The sequence below is a fragment of the Phoenix dactylifera genome, chromosome 6 (assembly GCF_009389715.1).
Source record: "Phoenix dactylifera cultivar Barhee BC4 chromosome 6, palm_55x_up_171113_PBpolish2nd_filt_p, whole genome shotgun sequence".
NCBI classification, from domain to species: domain Eukaryota; kingdom Viridiplantae; phylum Streptophyta; class Magnoliopsida; order Arecales; family Arecaceae; genus Phoenix; species Phoenix dactylifera.
Window position 1 is genome coordinate 17,630,944 of NC_052397.1, and position 19,473 is coordinate 17,650,416.

The following is a 19,473-nucleotide window of genomic DNA, read 5'->3' on the forward strand; positions in this document are numbered from 1 at the left end:
TATCATGAAACGCCCTTTGTTCTATAGTTAATGAAAGGCCCTTGAAAATGTGAGAAACTCTTATGTTTAATTTTTTTTTTAGATTTTTTTTTCATATGTATACCTTCTAAATATATAAAATTATATAAATATTTTTATAAAATTACTATTTACATGTATATCTTTTTTTTCTTTTTTTTAATGTACGTATCTATACCATCTAATATCGTTAAAAAATAAATGGCTTAAAACTTAATTGACTTAAATACCCATATGGATAAATTTGCAAAAAAAGAAGTAATAAGATATGTATGCAAATAGCAACTTTACGAGGGTATTCATAAAATTTCTCATATTTTAAAGAATATATATTCAAAAAATTTAATAAAGAGTTTTTTGCGTACATATCCTCCTAAATATTGAAATTTGCATGAATATTCTTCCAAAATTGATATTTGCATATATACCCTTATAAATACTAATTTTTTATATGTACCCTTCATTTTTTTCCTTGCATATATACCTACACCATCTAACGGCATCAAGAAATTAGCAGTTTAAAATTAAAAATAATTGAAATACCCTTAATGTATGCAAAAAATATTATAAGGGTATATATGCAAATAATATTTTGCCAGTATATTCATGCAATTTAATATATTTAGGAGGGTCTATATGCAAAAAAATTAATCTTTTTTTTTTGTATTTCAACCTGTTTTTAACACTCGAATTTGTCTGATGCCTGCTCCTCAATATTTTTCATAAAAATATTGCTTAAGAAAAAAATTTATTCGATAATTAAATAGCAAAAAGAGTTATGCAAGTTTTTTTTACCAATCATGGGATTATTCTATTTTATTCTTCTTCATTTATAACAATCACTATATTTTATTTCACCAAAACATAGCTTATAATATTTATTATTTTAGATGTATATATGAAGATATATATTAGAATATAGAAAAGGATTAGAATCTCTTAAAAGCACATAATAGATTGCAATGATCAAGCTTTCTTGCTACTCTTATACTTATGGATGGAAGAACAACATCAATCATCCCCAAACAAAATTATTAAATGACTTCGAATCCTTCAGACTTATTAACAACCTTTGCAGCCATGTGATAGAAGACCACCTCTTACGTTGTGTACCTTAAGCCACTTTTCTTTGGACCTTTAATTTTCTAGAAGAAGAAGAGATCTAGTGTATAGGGCTTATCTTGTCATAGTAATTTAAATCAGCCACCAGTCTATACATGAGAAAATTTTCAACTCTATAAAATAAATATTGCAAATCTCATACACTAAAAGATAAATATTATAAATCTCTTACAATACCTTTTTTTAAAAAATAATTTATAAAGCTAAAGGCAAGACCTAACCATCTTATGTAAAAAAAGATACAATAAAGGGATGTCTATGGTGGAGAAGGGAGTTGAGGGAATGGTTTTGATTCCAGACTGAGAAATAAAATAGAGGGTCGGGAGAGATTGAAAAATTTTACAAAGAAAATAGAAATATTAGGCTTTAGTGAGACCTATTAACCTATTACCCGCTTCATGAATAAAAAGATAATTTCAAAAAAATTTAATTAATTTTTAATTTAAATAAAAAAAGTTTGGTTGATCGTGTTAGCTTAATCGCTATATCAAAAGTATTCATACAAAAATAGTGTTTTATGAGGGCATGCACATAAATATCAATTTAGAGGGCATTCATGCAAATTCTAATATTTAGAAGGACATTTATACAAAAATCCAAGGATTTTTTTTTTTGCGTATATACCCTTCTAAATATATGAAATTGCATGAATATTATTCAAAATTGCTATTTGTATGTATACCATTACAAACGTTTCTTTTTACATGTTTACCTGTTGAGGATATTTCCATCATTTTAATTTTAAACCGCTAACTTCTTAACGGCATTAGATGGCATAGGTACATACATAAAAAAATAGAAAAAGAAGGGTATACATACAAAACAAGTGTTTAATGAGGGTATATATGTAAATATAAATTTTGAAAGAATATACATGTAAATTCTAATTTTTAGAAGGATATATATGTGGAAACAAAAATCTTTTTTCTTTTTTGCCCAAGCGAGCCATTTTCTTGCGTAAACTATATCCAAAAAGCTTGATAAAAAGGATCCTCAAACCTAGATCATTTATGAACTACTAGAAGATTCATAGCAAAAGCTAAATCAATCCCATGTAGCAGAAGAAGCAGCCAACCAACCCCCAATCAAAGAGGACAAGCGTGTGTTATGCATACAAGCCTTAACAAGTACTTCGGCGAGAAGTAAGTTGAAGATAACAAAGAAGGAAAAAAAATCCTCCCATATATATGCAATTCTTTGTACTCTCGCATGCAATTTTCTCTCCTTTTTTCAATCCCCAGTTCTATTGTATTAACGGAAAAATTTTCGACCACTACAGAAGGGCATCATTAGGATCGTACGCCATTATAGAAAATTATTAAATTTTGTAGAAATTTCTCCGTCTATGTCACCTACCCATAACCTAAGGGCTCGTTTGGTTCGCGGGAAGCATTTTCCTTCCTAGGAATATGATTCCTGGAAAACAAATTCCTAGAAAGAGGATGCCTAGGAAAGTAATTTTGGCATGTTTGGTTGACCATGGAAAAGTGACAAATTTCCAAGGTACTTATGTTTGGTTGGCCATCCACTTTCCTAGAAAAGTTATATATAATTCCTATTATGCCCTTAATAAAAATTAGGTTTTTAATGCCTCTTTAATGCTTCTTTAATGCTGAAAGGACTTTTTGGGAAAAAGTAAAAATGAAGTGATTCCCACCTCATGGGAAAGTAACTTTCCCATGTTTCTCATGGGAAAGACTTTCCCATGAAATGTGGAAATCACATTCCCATGGGAATATAACTTTCCCTTCTCTCTCCTTTGAAAACTCCAACCAAACAAGAGGCATCTCATTACTTTCCCGTTGACCACACTTTCCCCCCTTCTTTTCCCGCGAACCAAACGAGCCCTAAGATGCTGCTTGGCGCTTAAGTTTGTGCTTTCATATGTGTTATTACACCACGATGCCACTTTCAAAACTCTGGCTTCATTCCTACAGTGGGGGGAGGCATCGAAGTAGATAAAACAATGGTGAGGATCTCAATGAACATGGACCTGCATTACTTCATTGGTACCCTGTAAAGAACTATTTAGCTAATATCTGCTGAGAAAGCTCCTTATAGTTTCCCAAATGAGCTTGAATATGACATGGAAGAAAGAAATTGAGGGCAATTCTTTGAGTAAGTCCACCAAACTCCCAATCATCTTCTATAATTTGAGGCCAGCAATTATAGATTTTCGAAGAATAAAATTTGTTCCACACCAAGCTCCAACAAGCCACAAGATTCATCCACAAGAACAAATTTTTGATGCAAAAGCCAAATAAAAAAACTTGAGTAAATAGGGAATATGAATTCACTGGGTGACACAGAATTGAATTAGTGCTTCAAGAAAAGACAGATGTTTCAAGTTCATACAACTACTGACAACAAAGCAGAAAGACAACTAATGTTGCCAAAACTTTGAAAATTTAATCAGGATTATTTAACAGTTTTCTGAATTTAAGGACTCAAAGAACACAACAGTCCAAGCACTCTCGGAATATTAAACTTGCAAATCCCAGACCCATCCAGAGAAAAGACAAGCTAACAACATGTCTAGTGTCCTCAGGTGCTGAGTTACACCATGGTTATGGATATTTTTCAGAATTTCATTTCATAGGAGGAGCTCTGTAGTATGCAGGAACCATTGCAGGGAAGAACATTTGCCTAACCCCTTCTGCTTTTATAATGGGAAAAATGATAGCCGAGGCACCCTACAAGATAAAACACAGCACCATAAGAATGAATACAAAAAAACATAGAACTTGATTCCATGCGATACATCCCCCTTTGGATATTTGTGTAGCATTATCTGCATGTACCAGTTTTTGACTTTTTTTCTCTAGTTTTTTGGGTAAAAATTGACTTTCTTTTTTGACTTTTTCTTTATTAAAAGAGAAATGATGCCCTATCTGCTTGTGGTCAGGAAAATATATTTCTTAGTATGCCGAGTGAAAAGCATTGAAGGCTATCTTAATAATATTGTGCCTCTCTAATACGGGTGAAAACATCCCTGCAGGATTTCAAACCTCCATTTAGTCTAATATGAAAAATCCGAGCATGAGAAACAAAATATATTTACACAATTACAGAAGCCAAAAGGAATTCACAAGAACAAATTTTGTTACTTACTGAGATCAATCTGGCTCCAATCCACAATCGTTTGGGTGAAGGAAATGGCAACAGTAAACGGCCAACACCATATATAGCAACAGCAAAGAAGTGGACAACCAAGCTCAGTGGGCGAGGATTAAGACCGGAGAGTAAAGCAATGGGTCCATTTGAACACACACCTCCAAGGCTTAGATAATCAAAACAGGCCTGACGCATCTCATTCCTAGCCTGATCAGGTGAGGCAGAGAAGACTTTGTACAGAGCACCTGCCAATGTGTTTATTGTAGAAGCAACTGGCTGCAAAAGAAGAAAAATTACACAAACTCTCAATGAAGTGCCAAAATTCAGTCACTTGTTAGTGACTCCATGTTTACTAATATAAAATCAAAGAACAAATCAGCCAACGAGCAAACAGTAAGCATGGCTTACCTTACGTAAGGTATAGAAAGATTCTAGGTATTTGCACAAAGAAGTTGCATCATGCAGATTACGCAGAGGCTTGAGAAGATCATGGAGCACAACAATATCAGATAAGGCCACAGTCATTCCTCCACCAGTTAAAGGATGACGCATGTTGAACGCATCCCCCATTAATAGAGCTCCAGGGGTGGGAAGAGGTGCAGCTGGCATGCTCCTATTTGGCATAGTTCTTATACTTCCTTTATGAATGGCCGATATAAAAGCATCATGAAGTTCAGCTGGAATCTGATATCGCAAAACATGTTTGGCAATTTACAGTACTTAATTCAGGTAGGAAGTAGGTTATCTTTCAACATCTTTTACAATAAGAGAATAATAACAAATCCGGATGAAACAAAGGGGAAAAAAGTACGAACAACTGAATGTGCAGAAGATATTATTCAGAATGCAAATTACATTCAAAAAATACCTGAGGTGCCACCACAGTTTTCAGATAATTTGCCATTTCCCCATTAGCTATGGAAGGTACCTTCTGCCCAGGCACATCAACCAAACAGCGGATCTCAGTGCTACTTATAGGATAAAACAGGATGGGTGAAGGATCTGCTAAAATAACATGCCCATGGTTTGCATATGGAAGCTGACAGTTCTCCAGGACTAAACCAACAAAACAGGAGGGCACCTCCACCTGGACAAAGAAAATAATGACTTATGAGAAGGTTTTAATAGAATCGATCTAAACAATAATCTAAATTATTTACTTTTATGCTGGTGAATACATGTGTTCATGCATCTGCATGCATGAAGATAAGCAGTACAAATTGAAACTGAAAACAGTGTCGCAGAAGATAATTTAGGGCTCTTAAGTAAAGAAAAAGAGATCATGTTTTCGGAAAAATGAAACTTGGCAGACAGGACTTGAGCTGTATTCTTTACCTTCGGTGAGCAGAGAGAGCGTCGCAGATTGGAAAAGCAACCATCACATACAATTGTTAGAGGTGCATAAGCCTTTGACTCTTCACCGGACTTGGTCTTGTATGACACCCCCTTTACTGTCCCGTTTTGTTCAAGCAAAGATGTCACAGTTCCCTGCTCTAACCGAACACTGAAGAAAATGTTTTAGGAACAATTTCAGTGTCCTCACCAGGTGATAAATACTTAAAAAAGGTATGCAGCATCAAGATGCTAATGCATGGATTAGAAATAAGGGAACAAGGTCAGTAGGGATCACATGCTGTGTATATAATTATCTAATGGTTATGGGAAGCATGGCAACAATTAAACAGTTTTTTTTCTTTATCATATTTCTACACTTATATTACAAACATAACCGCACAGTATACTACTGGTGTCATCTAGTAATTTTCATGCATTAGTGGCGTCTCCATTAATGCCCTGGTCAAAAGTTCTGACTGATAACATAAATTCTAATATGTCTCCGTTCCCCCGTCACCCCAATGCATCCAATTGCCTCTTTTAGATGTGAAACCTCATAATTAATTATCCAGTCTGATTTTGACCTAATAATAATCTCCACTTTTTTTTAATCATGGAATAAAACTAGTTATAATGGAATAGGAATAAAAGCTAATGCCTCTTTAATTATTAATTTAAGCTTTAGGAAAATAACTCATACTCTGGAATTTAAGGAAAGAAAAACCATGTAGGAAGATTCGAATCAGAGGAGAAAAATGAACGCAAATCACTTGGTAGTTATCATAAATACAAAAAAAAAGTCTCAAGCAAGAACGCCGCAACACATTAAACTATACTAAAAAGAAAAACAGCAAGCTGTTCTTTATTGTATTTTGAATTTATAGAAACGAAATGAAAGAGTCTTAAAATGAAACTGTAATTACCTGGGCAAAGATGCAGCTTTCTCTCGCATCCTCTGTATGAACCGGCCATTGTGGAAGCTCCTTCCAGCAACATCAGAATGGAATTTCTCCAAGGGGTAAGGGAGTCTGGCATCCTTTCCATCTTTATAAAGAGCATAGCCAAGGACCCGCTGAGCATCAATTTCTTCCACACAGTCTAGAAACAAGATACACTTGAATATTAGAAGCATCTGCAGAATGTGCTCTAATAATCATATGCCCACTAGATCTGGGCCAGAAAGCTAAAAATATTCTATTTCAGATCATTTATGAAGTTGAAATATGAAGAGCATTAGTGATGGCCTTTCAATTTTTTATTTTTAGACATGCATGATGATGTTCAGTTTCACCAGTGATCCCCAATGTTTCTGATTCATTTAAAAATCTAGAATCATAATTAATTCCCATGCTTACCCTCAAGGCCCAACTCAATCAATTTAAGGTAGCCCCCAGGTTGTAACAATTCACCAACAATTCGATCAGGCTCTGTCAGATCTCTCTCAATTACATGCACTCGGCGCCCATCCTACAGGCAATAAATTCAATCAGATCATTCTTAAAGAAGTCTCTCAAGTCCAGCCTATCTAGAGCATGTGCAACAGAAAGAATAAAAAAAAAAAAAATTAAAAACAAAAAGTAACTCTTTGTCCCTAATGATGTTGGAATTTGAAATTAGCACTGTACAAAGAACTTACTTTCAGCAATGCATGTAGTTGAAGATCATACAAATTTCAAAAAAGAAAAAGGGACCTTTTTCCTCCTTTAGATAAATTTCTGATTGCTTTTTTTTTTTTGTTCTTCAATTTAATTTCTTTAAAAATTATTAACTTTCCTTTTCATTTTTATTATAATCTATAATGATCTTTCTCACTAAACTGTGTACACAGTATATCCTAATAAAATCTCTTTCTTCTTAGAAAAATCCTGTGGTTATCTCAATCACTACGCGATCCATGTATCTCAACCACCATGTGGTCCACGTAGCTCCAACAGTCATAACATAACAATAATCATCAGTCTTGTTCCAACTACATGGTCCCGCTACCTCTGATTAGAATTACTACCAGTCAGCCACCTATTAAGCAGCACAAGCAGACATTTTTAGCTTTCTGCAAAGATAAAATCGCTTTCCGATTTTTTTATCAAACACCTATAATCCATCCAAAAGTAGTTTTTGAAGGGTCAGAAAGTGTTTTCAGATCCACCAAAAGCTCTGCCAAATTGGCCCCAGAGGTTGGAAGGCATGGGAACGAGTATCTCAAAACTCAGAAAATTAGAACAAACACCTTGGCATCTTACCGCGTGCCAATACAAGATCCTACTTCAACCATGCATGCATGGAGCCGATTTAACCTAGACATTGAATTAAATCAATGACCAACCTTCCGTTATAGCGTAAAAATGAACTAAAAGCCTGACGATTGAAGCCCTAGGCACGATTCAATTGAGAGAATTTAACACCATCCAATCAATTTGAGGTTTAACTAGTGTTTTATCCGAAAACAAAGGCAAATGATCTCAATAAAAACCAAGAAGTTTTTTTTTAAAAAAAAAAATCTAACCTTTCCGAGAGTATAGGCCAGGGCGGATCCGGCGACGCCAGCCCCAACGACGATAATGTCAGCGCCGGCGTTCCCGGCGGATTCCGAGCCGCATTCCCCCTTCCCGTCGGCGGCCGCCTCCCCGGCCAGATCTCTGTCACCCCTCCGCCGTCTCCCCTGGATTCCGGCGAGGAGGAGAAACCCCAAGATCGCGCCGGCAATCCCTCCGACGAGATACTCGCCCCGCATCTCCTCGGAAAAGCGCTCTTTCTCGTCCCCCACCCCTCTCGTCCCCCTACGAGCGCCAAATTAATACAACGAAGCCGGATCGGTTCTACTCGTGAAAAAGACAGGATGAGGTTCGGGTTCTCCGCCCGATCAAAATGCCCTATTGTATCTTCGCCGTCGATACCTTGTTGGAACGCTTTATTCTCACCGAAGGTGACGGTATGCACGCCCCCCGAAAAGGCGAGATTAATGGACAACGGACAGCCAAGAGATGGGGACAGCTCACGCGCTGCGGTCCGCAAGAGGAGGGTAATTTACGCCTGTGGAGGGCATCATGGCCGTTGATCATACAGCGAGGGAATCTCGAGGCAAGGTTCACGTGCGGAACGTGACGACAAGTGGCACGTGGGCGAATCTTTGGGACACGTGGTGTGCTGGAAAGTGGCCGGGGGGGACGACAAAACTAGGCACGGCCGCACGGCTCCTGGATTTAAGAGCTTGATTAAGCGAGCGTTTAAGTTGTTTAATCCTTGTTGATATGCTAATCCTTGTTTATTTAGCTTGTGTTTAAGTTGTTCGATGGCTAACTCATAGCTAATTTTGATTGGATATTTATTGTTATAAATGAGAATGGGAAAGGATTAGGTTAAGTTTAAGGGCGCCTCTGGAAGTTTCTGGCGGTATCATCTTAAAGAGAGTGCAAGAGAGCCAGAGAGGTGTCCTCCTCGTAGGAATAAAACAAAAAGCTTTCTATAGAAATTATTACATGTGTCGGCCTATCCCTTCCGTATTTTTTTTACGATCCATTCAAGTTTTAACCTAAATTTGAGTCCGCGGAAGATCCACAGTCTGTTTTTTCTCACGAGGTTTTGAGCTGAGATCGGTGTTAGGTTGATATGAATCTACTCAAATAGATTGTTTAATTCATAAATCTTGTAAAAAATTGAGTCCAATCTTACAAGATTTTTTAAGCAGATCTATCGGTACTCTTAATGACCCTTCTATATCTAATTATTGCACATGCTCCATCTATTAAAGTAAGAGAATTAGCCATTGCCCTCTATTCTGAATCACCCAAGAAATGTAGCATCAAGATTTGATTACCCACGGGTGGTGGCTGGAGAGTTTGGGTTGAAAAAGCAAAACAAGTAGTTGGGAGTCCGTTTCAGTATTTATGCACCAATATTTATATATATATTTTTTAAAGTAGGTATTTTATATATTACGTGTGTGAATACATTCAATAAAGTCAGAAAACAAAAGACCGTGAAGTATCCGAAACAACTCTCCTTCTCTGACTCACATGGTACTTTCAAACTTCAGCATGGTGCAGGTAACGGGCGACTGTCAGTTATTCAACATTTCGATCCCCGGGACAGAGCTGAAGGCTGCCCGGCAGGACTTCGATATGTGCGGCAAGTATTATAGGCTAGCTCAATTATCCTGAAGAGGTGCCAACTTGGATCATCCCTTATTTCGAGATATCTGGATAATGGTAAGAGATGGACGGACCTTTCATAGAGGCTAACGAAGCTGCGAATTGAGTGGCTACCTATGTCACAGGCCATTCCTTTTTTTTTTTTTTTTTTCCGGTGGCTTGATATTTGCTTTCTTCGGGCTCTGAGAATTCGTATGATCAAAAGATTGACGCGCTGCATGATTTTTTAAAATTAAATGCTGATACCCCACATAACATGCCTTGTAACGAAAGTTGACGGTCAATATTACATGCCCATCACGAGGAGCAACTGGTCCTTTGGGCCCTGAATTAAAGATGAACAGTAATACTACTAATATATTTTGTTTGTCTGCAAGATTCACGGTGGAGATGCTGCGGAGCTCGTGAAGACCGCAGTTATGAGCTCCAATGGTTTGATGGTGACGTCTCTTTCTAATTAAGCAGTAATGCGAGGGGCTTGTCGCGTAGCCACATATATACGTTCGGCTCCATTGACACGTTGTGAGGTGGATCGTGGACACCTCAAGGACCTAAGAATGGAATGCCACCTAAGTACGACCGACATCATCACCTCATTGATGGGGCAAACTCTGCAAAAATAGCACGCCACATCAATCCGAATTATACCGCACAGAGGTACGGTATCATATAGGCTCGATGCCAGAATATTAAAAAAAAATATACCGTATTATATTGATAGTATACTAATATGATACTAGTATAGAATACGGCAAATTTTATCCGCAAATAATACCAAGATGTATAGTTACTTTCTCCATAGATTCTCTGGACACAATGTCTCCTATCCATTTAGGATTCTTCATGGGATGACAAATGTTTGAATTATTTAGTTGATGACTTACGTATGACTCTACGTTATGATCGGGAAAATGGAAAAGAGGGGTTTACGTGCGGCCAAAATGTGCTACTGATAATCACATCTAACCATTTTCGAACTGCCATCTAGACCCATTTAAGTTTGAAGGTGAGCCATGATAAATTAGTTTGTCTCATTAAATATGATTGGTCAAGTTTGTGGACTATTGGATAGCAACTTTCATCGGTCTGAAAACACTCCAATCTTCTGTTGAAAATGATGGTATCACTGAAATCACACTAGCCCAAAACCATCAACCACAGTACGAAAAAAAAAAATCCATATATGTTACACCCCAAACTCAGCACCCGAATCTGGAATATGACACGGCCGCATACACCCTAAGGCAAGGCCTCAGAATATATGCAAGATTTTGAAAATCTATCACAACTTCAATATCCATAATAAAAAATGATTTCATTTCATAACGAACAATAAAATTGGTCCAATTATAAAATTTAATCATCCAATCAGTACCGATGATACTCTATTTAATCATTCCCTCCACCTTTAATCTCAATCATAGTCAAATATTATGCAAACTGCAACTCTGAAAAAGAGTAAAAAGAAGACGTTGTGAGTTTTATAGCCAGTAAGAATTCCAAACTGCTGCACCATAAGTAATAAAAAAATAATCAATTAACAATACCAAATAAATAAATATCATATCAATAGTCGGATAAACACATAAACAACATGCATATAAGTTTTCATTACCATATATATATATATATATATATATATATATATATATATATATATATATTTAGATTTTTTTTATTTTTTAGTTTTGAACTAAATCAAAATTATAACTCAATTCAAAACTGATATCGTACCATGTTATAGTCTGTGATGGTAGGGCTACACTTGAAGAACGCTATCCGTATACGGACGACATGCATCTCCTTCTGGATGTCGGTGGGATTACATATTTCTCAGGGCAAATGGAGCTCTCTACCACCGTCATTTGCCTTGGGCCGCCCCTTTACGCCATGCGCCCAAGGAGCACACTTTTTTTTTTCACCTTCACTAAGCAGCGAGTTTGAGGTGCAGCTAGCTTGGGTTCATTACATTGCTGAATTTGTGTTTTCGATGAAGTGCGGATGCAGCATATTTTGGTTTTTGAGATTGGTATTCACTATCCTGCAATTTGACGGTGCCGTAGATAAAAAATTATCAAGGAGCAGCATGCGAATTTCGAAGTAAGATTTTTTTTGGCACAAGCTCGACAGCCATGTCGGGATTGTAGTCTATAAATCTAAACTTAGTTTTCTATGAAAATCATTCAGTCTCGTTAAATTCATGGAACCATTATTTTAACCAGCATCTTTATCTTACTGCTCCTCTTTTGAGCGAATGAGTTGGTTGTACATCCATTTTGATTCAGAGTAGAAGTGCAAATGGATCGAATCGGATCGGGGTCACTTGATTTTTTTATTTGGATCCTAATTTTGGACCCAGACCCAATCCAGTTGAAGATCGGGTCTGGTCTGGTCCGGGTTCAAGTTAGGTCCGGGTCGGGTTCGGGTCCGGATCGGGTCCGGATTGGATCCGAGTCTGAGTTGAATCCAAATCAGATGTTACTATTTTCTTTGTGCTTTTGAGAAAGAATTTGGGCAAATCTAATTTGGTCATTATGAGGTGCTGGGTGACCCATGACTTGAAAGACTTGCAATTGACCTCCAGTCGGAATAGATGACCCATGACTTACCACCTAAGTCGATCTACAAGCCAAATTTCATATCACACTATTTTTTATCCATATGACTAATTGGACGGAACTTGGTGTCTCCCTGCGCCCCTCTCAGGTTCCAAAATCCAATTCCTTTGCAGAAAACGGGCACATGACCCATATTTAGTTCAGTGTTCCCTCACTTTCTCCCTTCAAAAGTTAAAAGAAACAAAAAAAAACCAGCTACCGAGACACCAGAGGTATCAACAGTGTAATAGATCGAGAGACAATCCTGACGGGCCGAGGTTCCTTTGGATTCTGTGAACCTATATGCTTGTTGCCATCCTTCCACGCTTAAACCATACTCCCCTCAGGCTTTTCCTTCTTTTTTTTTTTTTTTTTTTTTTTTTGCTTCTTCTTCTTGTTTTTTTTTTTTTTTTGGTACAAAGCTTTTCCTTCTCATTGGCTAGCATTTCCCATCCATTAGAGAATAATAAGGCCATGGGAGCAAGCTAACAGGCTCCTAAGAAATCCATATCTACTTCTTGTCTGCCTTGGAAACCCGCCATAAATTCACTTAAAAACAACCAATGGTACCACGACCCGCACACACACACAAAAAAAAAAAAAGAAGAGATTCTTTTTTGCTTTTTCCCCGCTATGTTCCGTTCAGGTCGGATCGGATCGGATCCGTTCGGTAAACATAGATTCGATCCAAAAAATGATCTGGGTCCAATTTTAGGATCCAACTCGGACCCACGGGTCCTAAAATTCGAATCGGATCGGATCTACACTGATCGGTTGGGTCAGGTCACGGGTCAACCCAACCCATTTGCAGCGTTAATTCAGAATATGTTTTAGAACCAAAGTCGTGGTACAGCTCTTCTCCCTCATCTTACGACATAAAAGTTCTACTTCCTCTTTCTCGGTACAATTGATTAATAAGAAATGACAATGGGTGATTAATGAGTTGGCAAACAACATCAAGGCAGATACAAAATAGGTTCAAAAAATCTCTCCAAAATGATGAGCAGCAAAGGAAGCGATTCAATCAGCAACTCAATTTGTCTTTCGGAATATATACACGATCTGATAGGTATTACACTCTCTCAGCAATCTTCGAATGTCATCTAAATAGGTGTTCGGACATTTTTAATCTCTCATGTAGAATCCACTCACTCAGAGTCACCGCACCTCTCGGGGTAGTTCTAAATACACCCCCCTATTGCTCAGGACACCCCCCAAAAATTAAAAAAAATACCCAAACTAACCTTTAGTGTAATTACCATATTGCCCTTGAAATTTTCTCAGTACACCCCCCTTCCTCCTCCTCCGTTTCGTGCTCCGTTCGGCACTGGATCGCCGAACAAAATGCTTCTGTTCGGCTGAACGGTGCCGAACAGAAGGCTTCTGTTCGGCGATCCAGTGCCGAACCGAAGGCTTCTGTTCGGCAACCCTCAACCGAGCAGAATCCTTCTGTTCGGCGGAGGGGAGGGGAGGAGGGGTAGGAGGGTGGGGAGGAGGCGGCGGAGGGGGGAGGGGTAGGAGGGGTAGTTGGAGGAGGGGGAGGTGGAGGAGGAGGAGGAGGAGGGGGAGGTGGAGGAGAAGGGGGAGGAGGGGTAGGAGGAGGAGGAGGAATGGGAGCAGGGAGGAATAGGGGGTGGAGGAGGAGGCAAAGAAGGGGGAGAAGGCGGAGGGGGATGCAGAGTAAGAGGGGATGGGGATGGGGGGCGGAGGTAGAGGGGTGGAGGAGTAGGAGGAGGGAGGAGGGAGGAGGAGGAGGAGGGTGAATAGGCGGAGGAGGAGGGGAGAGGGATGAGGGGGAGGCAGAGGTGGGCGGGAAGAGGGGGAGGGGGAGGAGGAGGATGAGGAGGGGGGAGGAGGAGGAGGCAGAGGCGGGGCGGAGGAGGAGGGGAGAGGGATGAGGGGGAGGCAGAGGTGGGCGGGAAGAGGGGGAGGGGGAGGAGGAGGATGAGGAGGGGGGAGGAGGAGGAGGCAGAGGCGGGGGGTGGGGAGGGTGGGGGTAATTTAGAAATTTTTAATTTTTTAGGGGTGTCCTTAGCAAATGGGGGGGTGTAGAGAGTATTTAATTTTTTTTTAATTTTTGGGGGGTGTCCTGAGCAATAGGGGGGGTGTATTTAGAACTACCCGACCTCTCGGCCCTCAACTCTTTTTGTCTCTCTCTAATGCCCTTCGGTCCTTACCTCTCGTGCAGGCTGCGCCAATCCCTGCCTCCCACCCAAGTTTTTAGTTTTCATTGCCCTCTATTCCCCTTCATCTCTCACCATTGTTAGTGCTTGGTTTCCATGGACAGACAGCTAGGTAGCCACCAATATCCTCTCCCTATCAGAATCCTACAAAAATATATTTAGTCTCGCATTCATTACGTATTAGATATATCCTCATTACTTATATAGGATCACCATTGTCCCAAGTCCGAATCCCCCAATGTATTTCGAGTGCGGCGTCGTGGGCGCGTCGCACCCCTTCTCCAATCCCTCGACCGCACCAAGCTCCCCCTCCTCCTCCGCCGCCGGGAACCCCACCCCTTCTTCTCTAAGTCGGAGCTCCGCCACCTCGTCCACTGGAAGCTCTCTAGAGGAAAAGCACTTGTTCGACAAAATGTCGCAGAGACTCTATTGCCTTTTTATATACGTTATGCCTAGATGTAGATGACCTTGAGCTTGGCTTCGGGAGGCCACCTTCACTATGTTGCTTACAAATCAGTAAGTTTTGATAATGATGGGGATTGAGTGTAGATGGGGATTGTTTTGCAGGAATTGAGTGTAGATGGGGATTGTTTCGCCCCATCAGATGTTGAAAGGGGCGTTGTGGAGCTCAGCTGTGCGCTGCATGTTGTCAACTTCAATCAAACAATGATCCAAAGACTCAGCACCAAGAGAAGTGTCAAATGAGAAAGGAAAATATTGAGGCAAGTCTGGGTCGATAGCTTCTATTATTTCAAGGTTGCATGGTTTTGAAATTCAGTAATGATCACCAATGTAATGATTGTGCTTTTGTGAAAGCTCGTCTATATCGAATCAATAGAGTTTTGATGTAACGCTTCTTAGTGAGCTGATACAGGCTCTGTAATGAAAGTCCATCATCTATTGGGCTGGGATTTGGGTGCTCATTACAGTTTTTAGCACAAAAAGAACCCCAATGTTAGGCTCCATGGCTTCAATAAGAGTCCAAATTGCAACTGGATCCAGAACATCACAAATAATATTTTTGTTTTCTTCAAAACAAAAATTGAGAACCTGGCTTGTGTCTGTAACTTCTCCCCATTAATTATTATCTATCTATTTGCCTAAAAGTCTCTTCCACTCCTATGCTTAATATTAGGTGGTCATATTATTAGCAAAAGGCAGTCTTTTTTTTAGTACTTATCATGCGAACTTCGGTCTCATGCAAGATTCGTCGTCTCGGTATTGGACTCTGTACCGGTATCACACTAGCACAGTATCGATACGGTACATACAGAATTTTTTTAGTGTACCGAGTATCAGTATACCATCCGTATTGGATATCAATAACGAAGTAGCTTGTACCATTCTGATTCGGATTGGTATAGCATATCATATCATGGTCTCAGGGCTTAAAAGATCATAGTATGTCTAGTTGTTTATATCTGTATATTTTTGTATATTTTTTAAGTAAAAGACATGATAGTACATCACCATTGTCTGCATGGATGGAAGCTACCTACCATGGCTAACAGGTCATGACACCTATACTTTCCAACGACTGGCACAAAACAAGATGCATTTGATTGTTCTTATGTAGATCTAATAATTCTTTTTCTTGCTCTTCCTGAAAGAATAATTAGTTTCCAACAACCTTCTTATCATATCCGATGTATTCTTTTTTTAATGTCACACAATGACGCTAATTTACAATTGTTTTACAACAGAGAAGCCATGGAGAGGGTCCGAACTTGCACCGGGCGATCCGTCCAACGTCAAGAAAAGCTCGAAGCTAAGCTACCTTCGCGCTGGAACATGCACCTTCGCGTCCGAAGCTCCGCCTGTATCTACGTGTACATCCTCCATTGGTTGCTTACCCCTGAAACACCGCCGTTCCATGGGCCGGCCCGCTCCTCCGGGCGCTTATGTACCTCGCCTCTCTCTCACGTAGGGAAACCGAGAGGGTCCCCAAAGTAAATAAATAATAACAAAATAGAATAAGAGTCTGGAAATGACGGTCCTGCCCCTCGCCCGCGACGGCAGGAAGCCCCGCCGGCCAAGCCGCGCCCCGCTCCTCCCCAAGCTCGGCGGAGGCCACGAGGGCGCTGATGCCGCCGGCGAAGGCGGGTTCGATGGCGCCTCCTTCTCCGGCGCCGTCTTCAACCTCTCCACCACCGTCGTGGGCGCGGGGATCATGGCCCTCCCGGCCGCCGTCAAGGTGCTCGGCCTCGTCCCGGGCCTCGCCATGATCGTCCTCGGCGCCCTCCTCACCGAGGCCTCCATCGACATGATCCTCCGCGCCGGCCGGCCGCCGTCGGGCCCCCGGGCCACCTCCTACGCCGCCGTCGTCGGCGACGCCTTCGGCAGCGCCGGTCGGGCCCTCCTCCAAACCTGCGTCGTCGTCAACAACCTCGGCATGCTCATCGTCTACATGATCATCATCGGTATCCATCCACATCCATCTCCTTCTGCTGTTTCAAATTGCCGATTGATCTCCGGCGATGGTACATCCGGCTTCTGGTGTACCAGCGTTGCCTTCCTTTCGTCTTGTGTGGTGGATTAACGGCGGGGACTGGATGGTACAGGGGACGTGTTATCCGGGACGTCACCATCGGACGGCGGAGATCACCACACGGGCGTGCTGGAGGGGTGGTTCGGCCGGCACTGGTGGACCGCTCGCTCCTTCGTGCTGCTCGCCACCACCCTCTTGGTCTTCGCCCCTCTCATCTCCTTCAAGCGCGTGGGTGAGTGCTTTGAAGCTCGTGCGGATGCTTTGAGAGCCGTGCATGGTGCCATCAGGTTCTTCGTCTGACCCTCTGAATTGGTGCAGATTCGCTGCGGTACACGTCGGCGCTGTCGGTGGCGCTGGCGCTAGTCTTTGTGGTCGTCACCGCGGGGATCGCCGTCGTCAAGTTGATGGATGGCAGCGCCGGCCTGCCGAGACTGCTCCCGGAAATTCTGAACCAGGCTTCTTTCTGGAAGCTCTTCACCACCGTGCCGATTCTGGTCACTGCTTACATCTGCCAGTACAGTGGTAAGTGAAGAACAGCAACACATCCCAATGAATGGCTTTTCTTTCAATACTCTGCGAATTATGAATGTAAATATTCGTGAACGGCTGTGCTGCCATTACCAATCACTCGTTCGAGTTAATCCACAAAAATGAATGGCTGTGTTGCTATCTCTGTGCATTGACATATATATGAATATAATTCTTCCAAGAAACTACTGAAAGCAGTTTTATAAAACAATGAATAATAATACAGGTTGTGATACGTAACTGGTGGTAGCTAGTTGCTCAAGTTAATAAACTGAAGTCACGTTTGCTGGGTTAAACTTCTTTAGAGGCAAAGAAAAAAAAAAGAAAAAAGAAGGGAGGTTGCAAAAGGTGGTAAACCGCAGCATCGTTTCTAGCTTGAGGAGGTCCTGCATTGGTGGAGCCGACTTCTCTTATCCCGAACTCGAGATAGCCTCAAGAGCTGTAGTTTCTTCACTGTTCAGATCTTCTTTTTGTTCTGCTGGATGGTCCTCCGTTTTGTCTATTTGCTAGTCCTAATTATTCTGGGTCGTCATGGTCCATACTTTGTATATTGTCCTACCCTTCTGAAGGGTCCTTTAATTTGCTTGCATTTCATTACTTTGCTTACGTTCCGAATTGTTCTCCATGCTGAATCTGTTCGCCATTGTTCATTGAATTAATCGTGCCTTGTTGATTTCTCCGCTGCTTCAGTGCACCCGATTGAGAATGAGCTCAAGGACCCAAGCCAGATGAAGTCCATAACTCGTGCCACAATGTGTCTGTGCTCGACCGTGTATGTGGCTACAAGCCTGTTTGGATTCATGTTGTTTGGGGAGGAAACAATGGACGACGTTCTGGCCAACTTTGACGCAGACCTGGGCTTCCCCACCTATGGTGCCCTCCTCAGTGGCATAGTGAGGGTGAGCTATGTGTTGCACCTGATGCTGGTGTTTCCCATCATCTTCTACTCCCTTCGCCTCAACCTTGATGGCCTCCTCTTCCCACTGGCCATCCCCCTCACCTATGATGGGCAGAGATTTGCTGCCATCACAGTGGGGCTGATGGGAGCAGTGTTTTGCGGTGCTAACTTCGTGCCCAGCATATGGGATGCGTTTCAGTTCACAGGCGCAACTGCGGCGGTGGCCATCGGCTTCATCTTCCCTGCAGCTGTTGCACTCAGGTAAATTTTGAGTAACGCCATATTGCATTTACATGTTATCTGAACTGTCATCTGAACATGAATATTTTATAGACGTGATGAAATCTGAATGAAATGGCCCAATAATAGCCGTCGTGATATCATTTTTCAGAGGAAAAAGATGTTGTAACATTATCTCCATCATCTCGGACTGTTTTACAAAGTATATGAATGCCTGTAAATGCTGGCAGGGATGTTTATGAAGTCATGACGAGGAAGGACAAGGTTTTGGCGTGCTTCATGATACTATTGGCGGTTTCTTCCAGCACTATCGCCATATCCAGCGACATCTATGGTATCTTTACAAATGAAAGCGGCAGCTAATGTGATGACTCTATCCCTGGCTTTCTTCTCGGTGCTCGTGGCAGCTTGCAACGATTCACCTAGGAATTACGAGTGATTTCTTCGGGGATACTTCCATGCGTGTATTGTGTGGGTGTTCCCTGATTCTTTCCTTCTGCTGTGTTGTAAATCCTCTACTTGAGAAGTAGAGGGAGCAGGTCTAGTTTGTTACTGTTACATGAGGACATCGACATGAGAGGGCTATTTTATGGGGTACATTTGTTCTGAGACAATATACAGGAGGTGTTAAATGGCTCGCATCACATTGCATTTTCTTGGCACGAACCGGTTCATAGTGTGATGAAGATGTTTATAATTTCAGTATTTTTTTTTCTAACGACAAAATAAAAATAAAAAACTTTTAAAAAAAAAAACTTAGTGCACTTCTGGAATAGCGCCAATGCTCTCCACCCATTTGGCG

General features: G+C 40.9%; 2 protein-coding genes and 1 long non-coding RNA gene across 3 annotated transcripts; 2 read left to right on the plus strand and 1 right to left on the minus strand.

Moving 5' to 3' along the window:
• Positions 1-3,410: 3,410 nt before the first annotated feature.
• On the minus strand, positions 3,411-8,393 carry LOC103707523 (squalene monooxygenase SE1). Its single transcript, XM_039127656.1, has 8 exons — positions 8,093-8,393; positions 6,945-7,056; positions 6,513-6,687; positions 5,590-5,758; positions 5,123-5,341; positions 4,663-4,938; positions 4,252-4,530; positions 3,411-3,833 (listed from the first exon to the last, which is right to left on the minus strand). The coding sequence occupies exons 1-8, from the start codon at positions 8,318-8,320 to the stop codon at positions 3,729-3,731; spliced, it is 1,563 nt and encodes a 520-aa protein (XP_038983584.1). The 5' UTR covers positions 8,321-8,393; the 3' UTR covers positions 3,411-3,728.
• Positions 8,394-14,426: 6,033 nt separating this feature from the next.
• LOC113462753 lies at positions 14,427-15,559 on the plus strand. Its single transcript, XR_003385809.2, has 2 exons — positions 14,427-14,629; positions 15,085-15,559. It is a non-coding gene; the product is annotated as an uncharacterized LOC113462753 (long non-coding RNA).
• Positions 15,560-16,224: 665 nt separating this feature from the next.
• On the plus strand, positions 16,225-19,333 carry LOC103707522 (amino acid transporter AVT6A-like). The gene is made up of 5 exons (XM_008792047.4): positions 16,225-16,937; positions 17,079-17,237; positions 17,324-17,527; positions 18,224-18,692; positions 18,902-19,333. Exons 1-5 carry the CDS (start codon positions 16,505-16,507, stop codon positions 19,032-19,034), a joined length of 1,398 nt encoding a protein of 465 aa, XP_008790269.1. The 5' UTR covers positions 16,225-16,504; the 3' UTR covers positions 19,035-19,333.
• Positions 19,334-19,473: the final 140 nt, after the last annotated feature.

Excerpts from the sequence above, each read along its gene's own strand:
- LOC103707523 (XM_039127656.1), bottom strand. The coding sequence starts at position 8,320 with ATGCGGGGCGAGTATCTCGTCGGAGGGATTGCCGGCGCGATCTTGGGG. Across the intron at positions 7,057-8,092 it reads TGGCCTATACTCTCGGAAAG|GATGGGCGCCGAGTGCATGT; the intron begins GTTAGATTTTTT and ends TATTGCCTGTAG. Across the intron at positions 5,342-5,589 it reads GCTCTCTCTGCTCACCGAAG|GTGGAGGTGCCCTCCTGTTT; the intron begins GTAAAGAATACA and ends TTCTTTGTCCAG.
- LOC103707522 (XM_008792047.4), top strand. The coding sequence starts at position 16,505 with ATGACGGTCCTGCCCCTCGCCCGCGACGGCAGGAAGCCCCGCCGGCCA. Across the intron at positions 16,938-17,078 it reads CGTCTACATGATCATCATCG|GGGACGTGTTATCCGGGACG; the intron begins GTATCCATCCAC and ends TGGATGGTACAG. Across the intron at positions 17,528-18,223 it reads TTACATCTGCCAGTACAGTG|TGCACCCGATTGAGAATGAG; the intron begins GTAAGTGAAGAA and ends CCGCTGCTTCAG.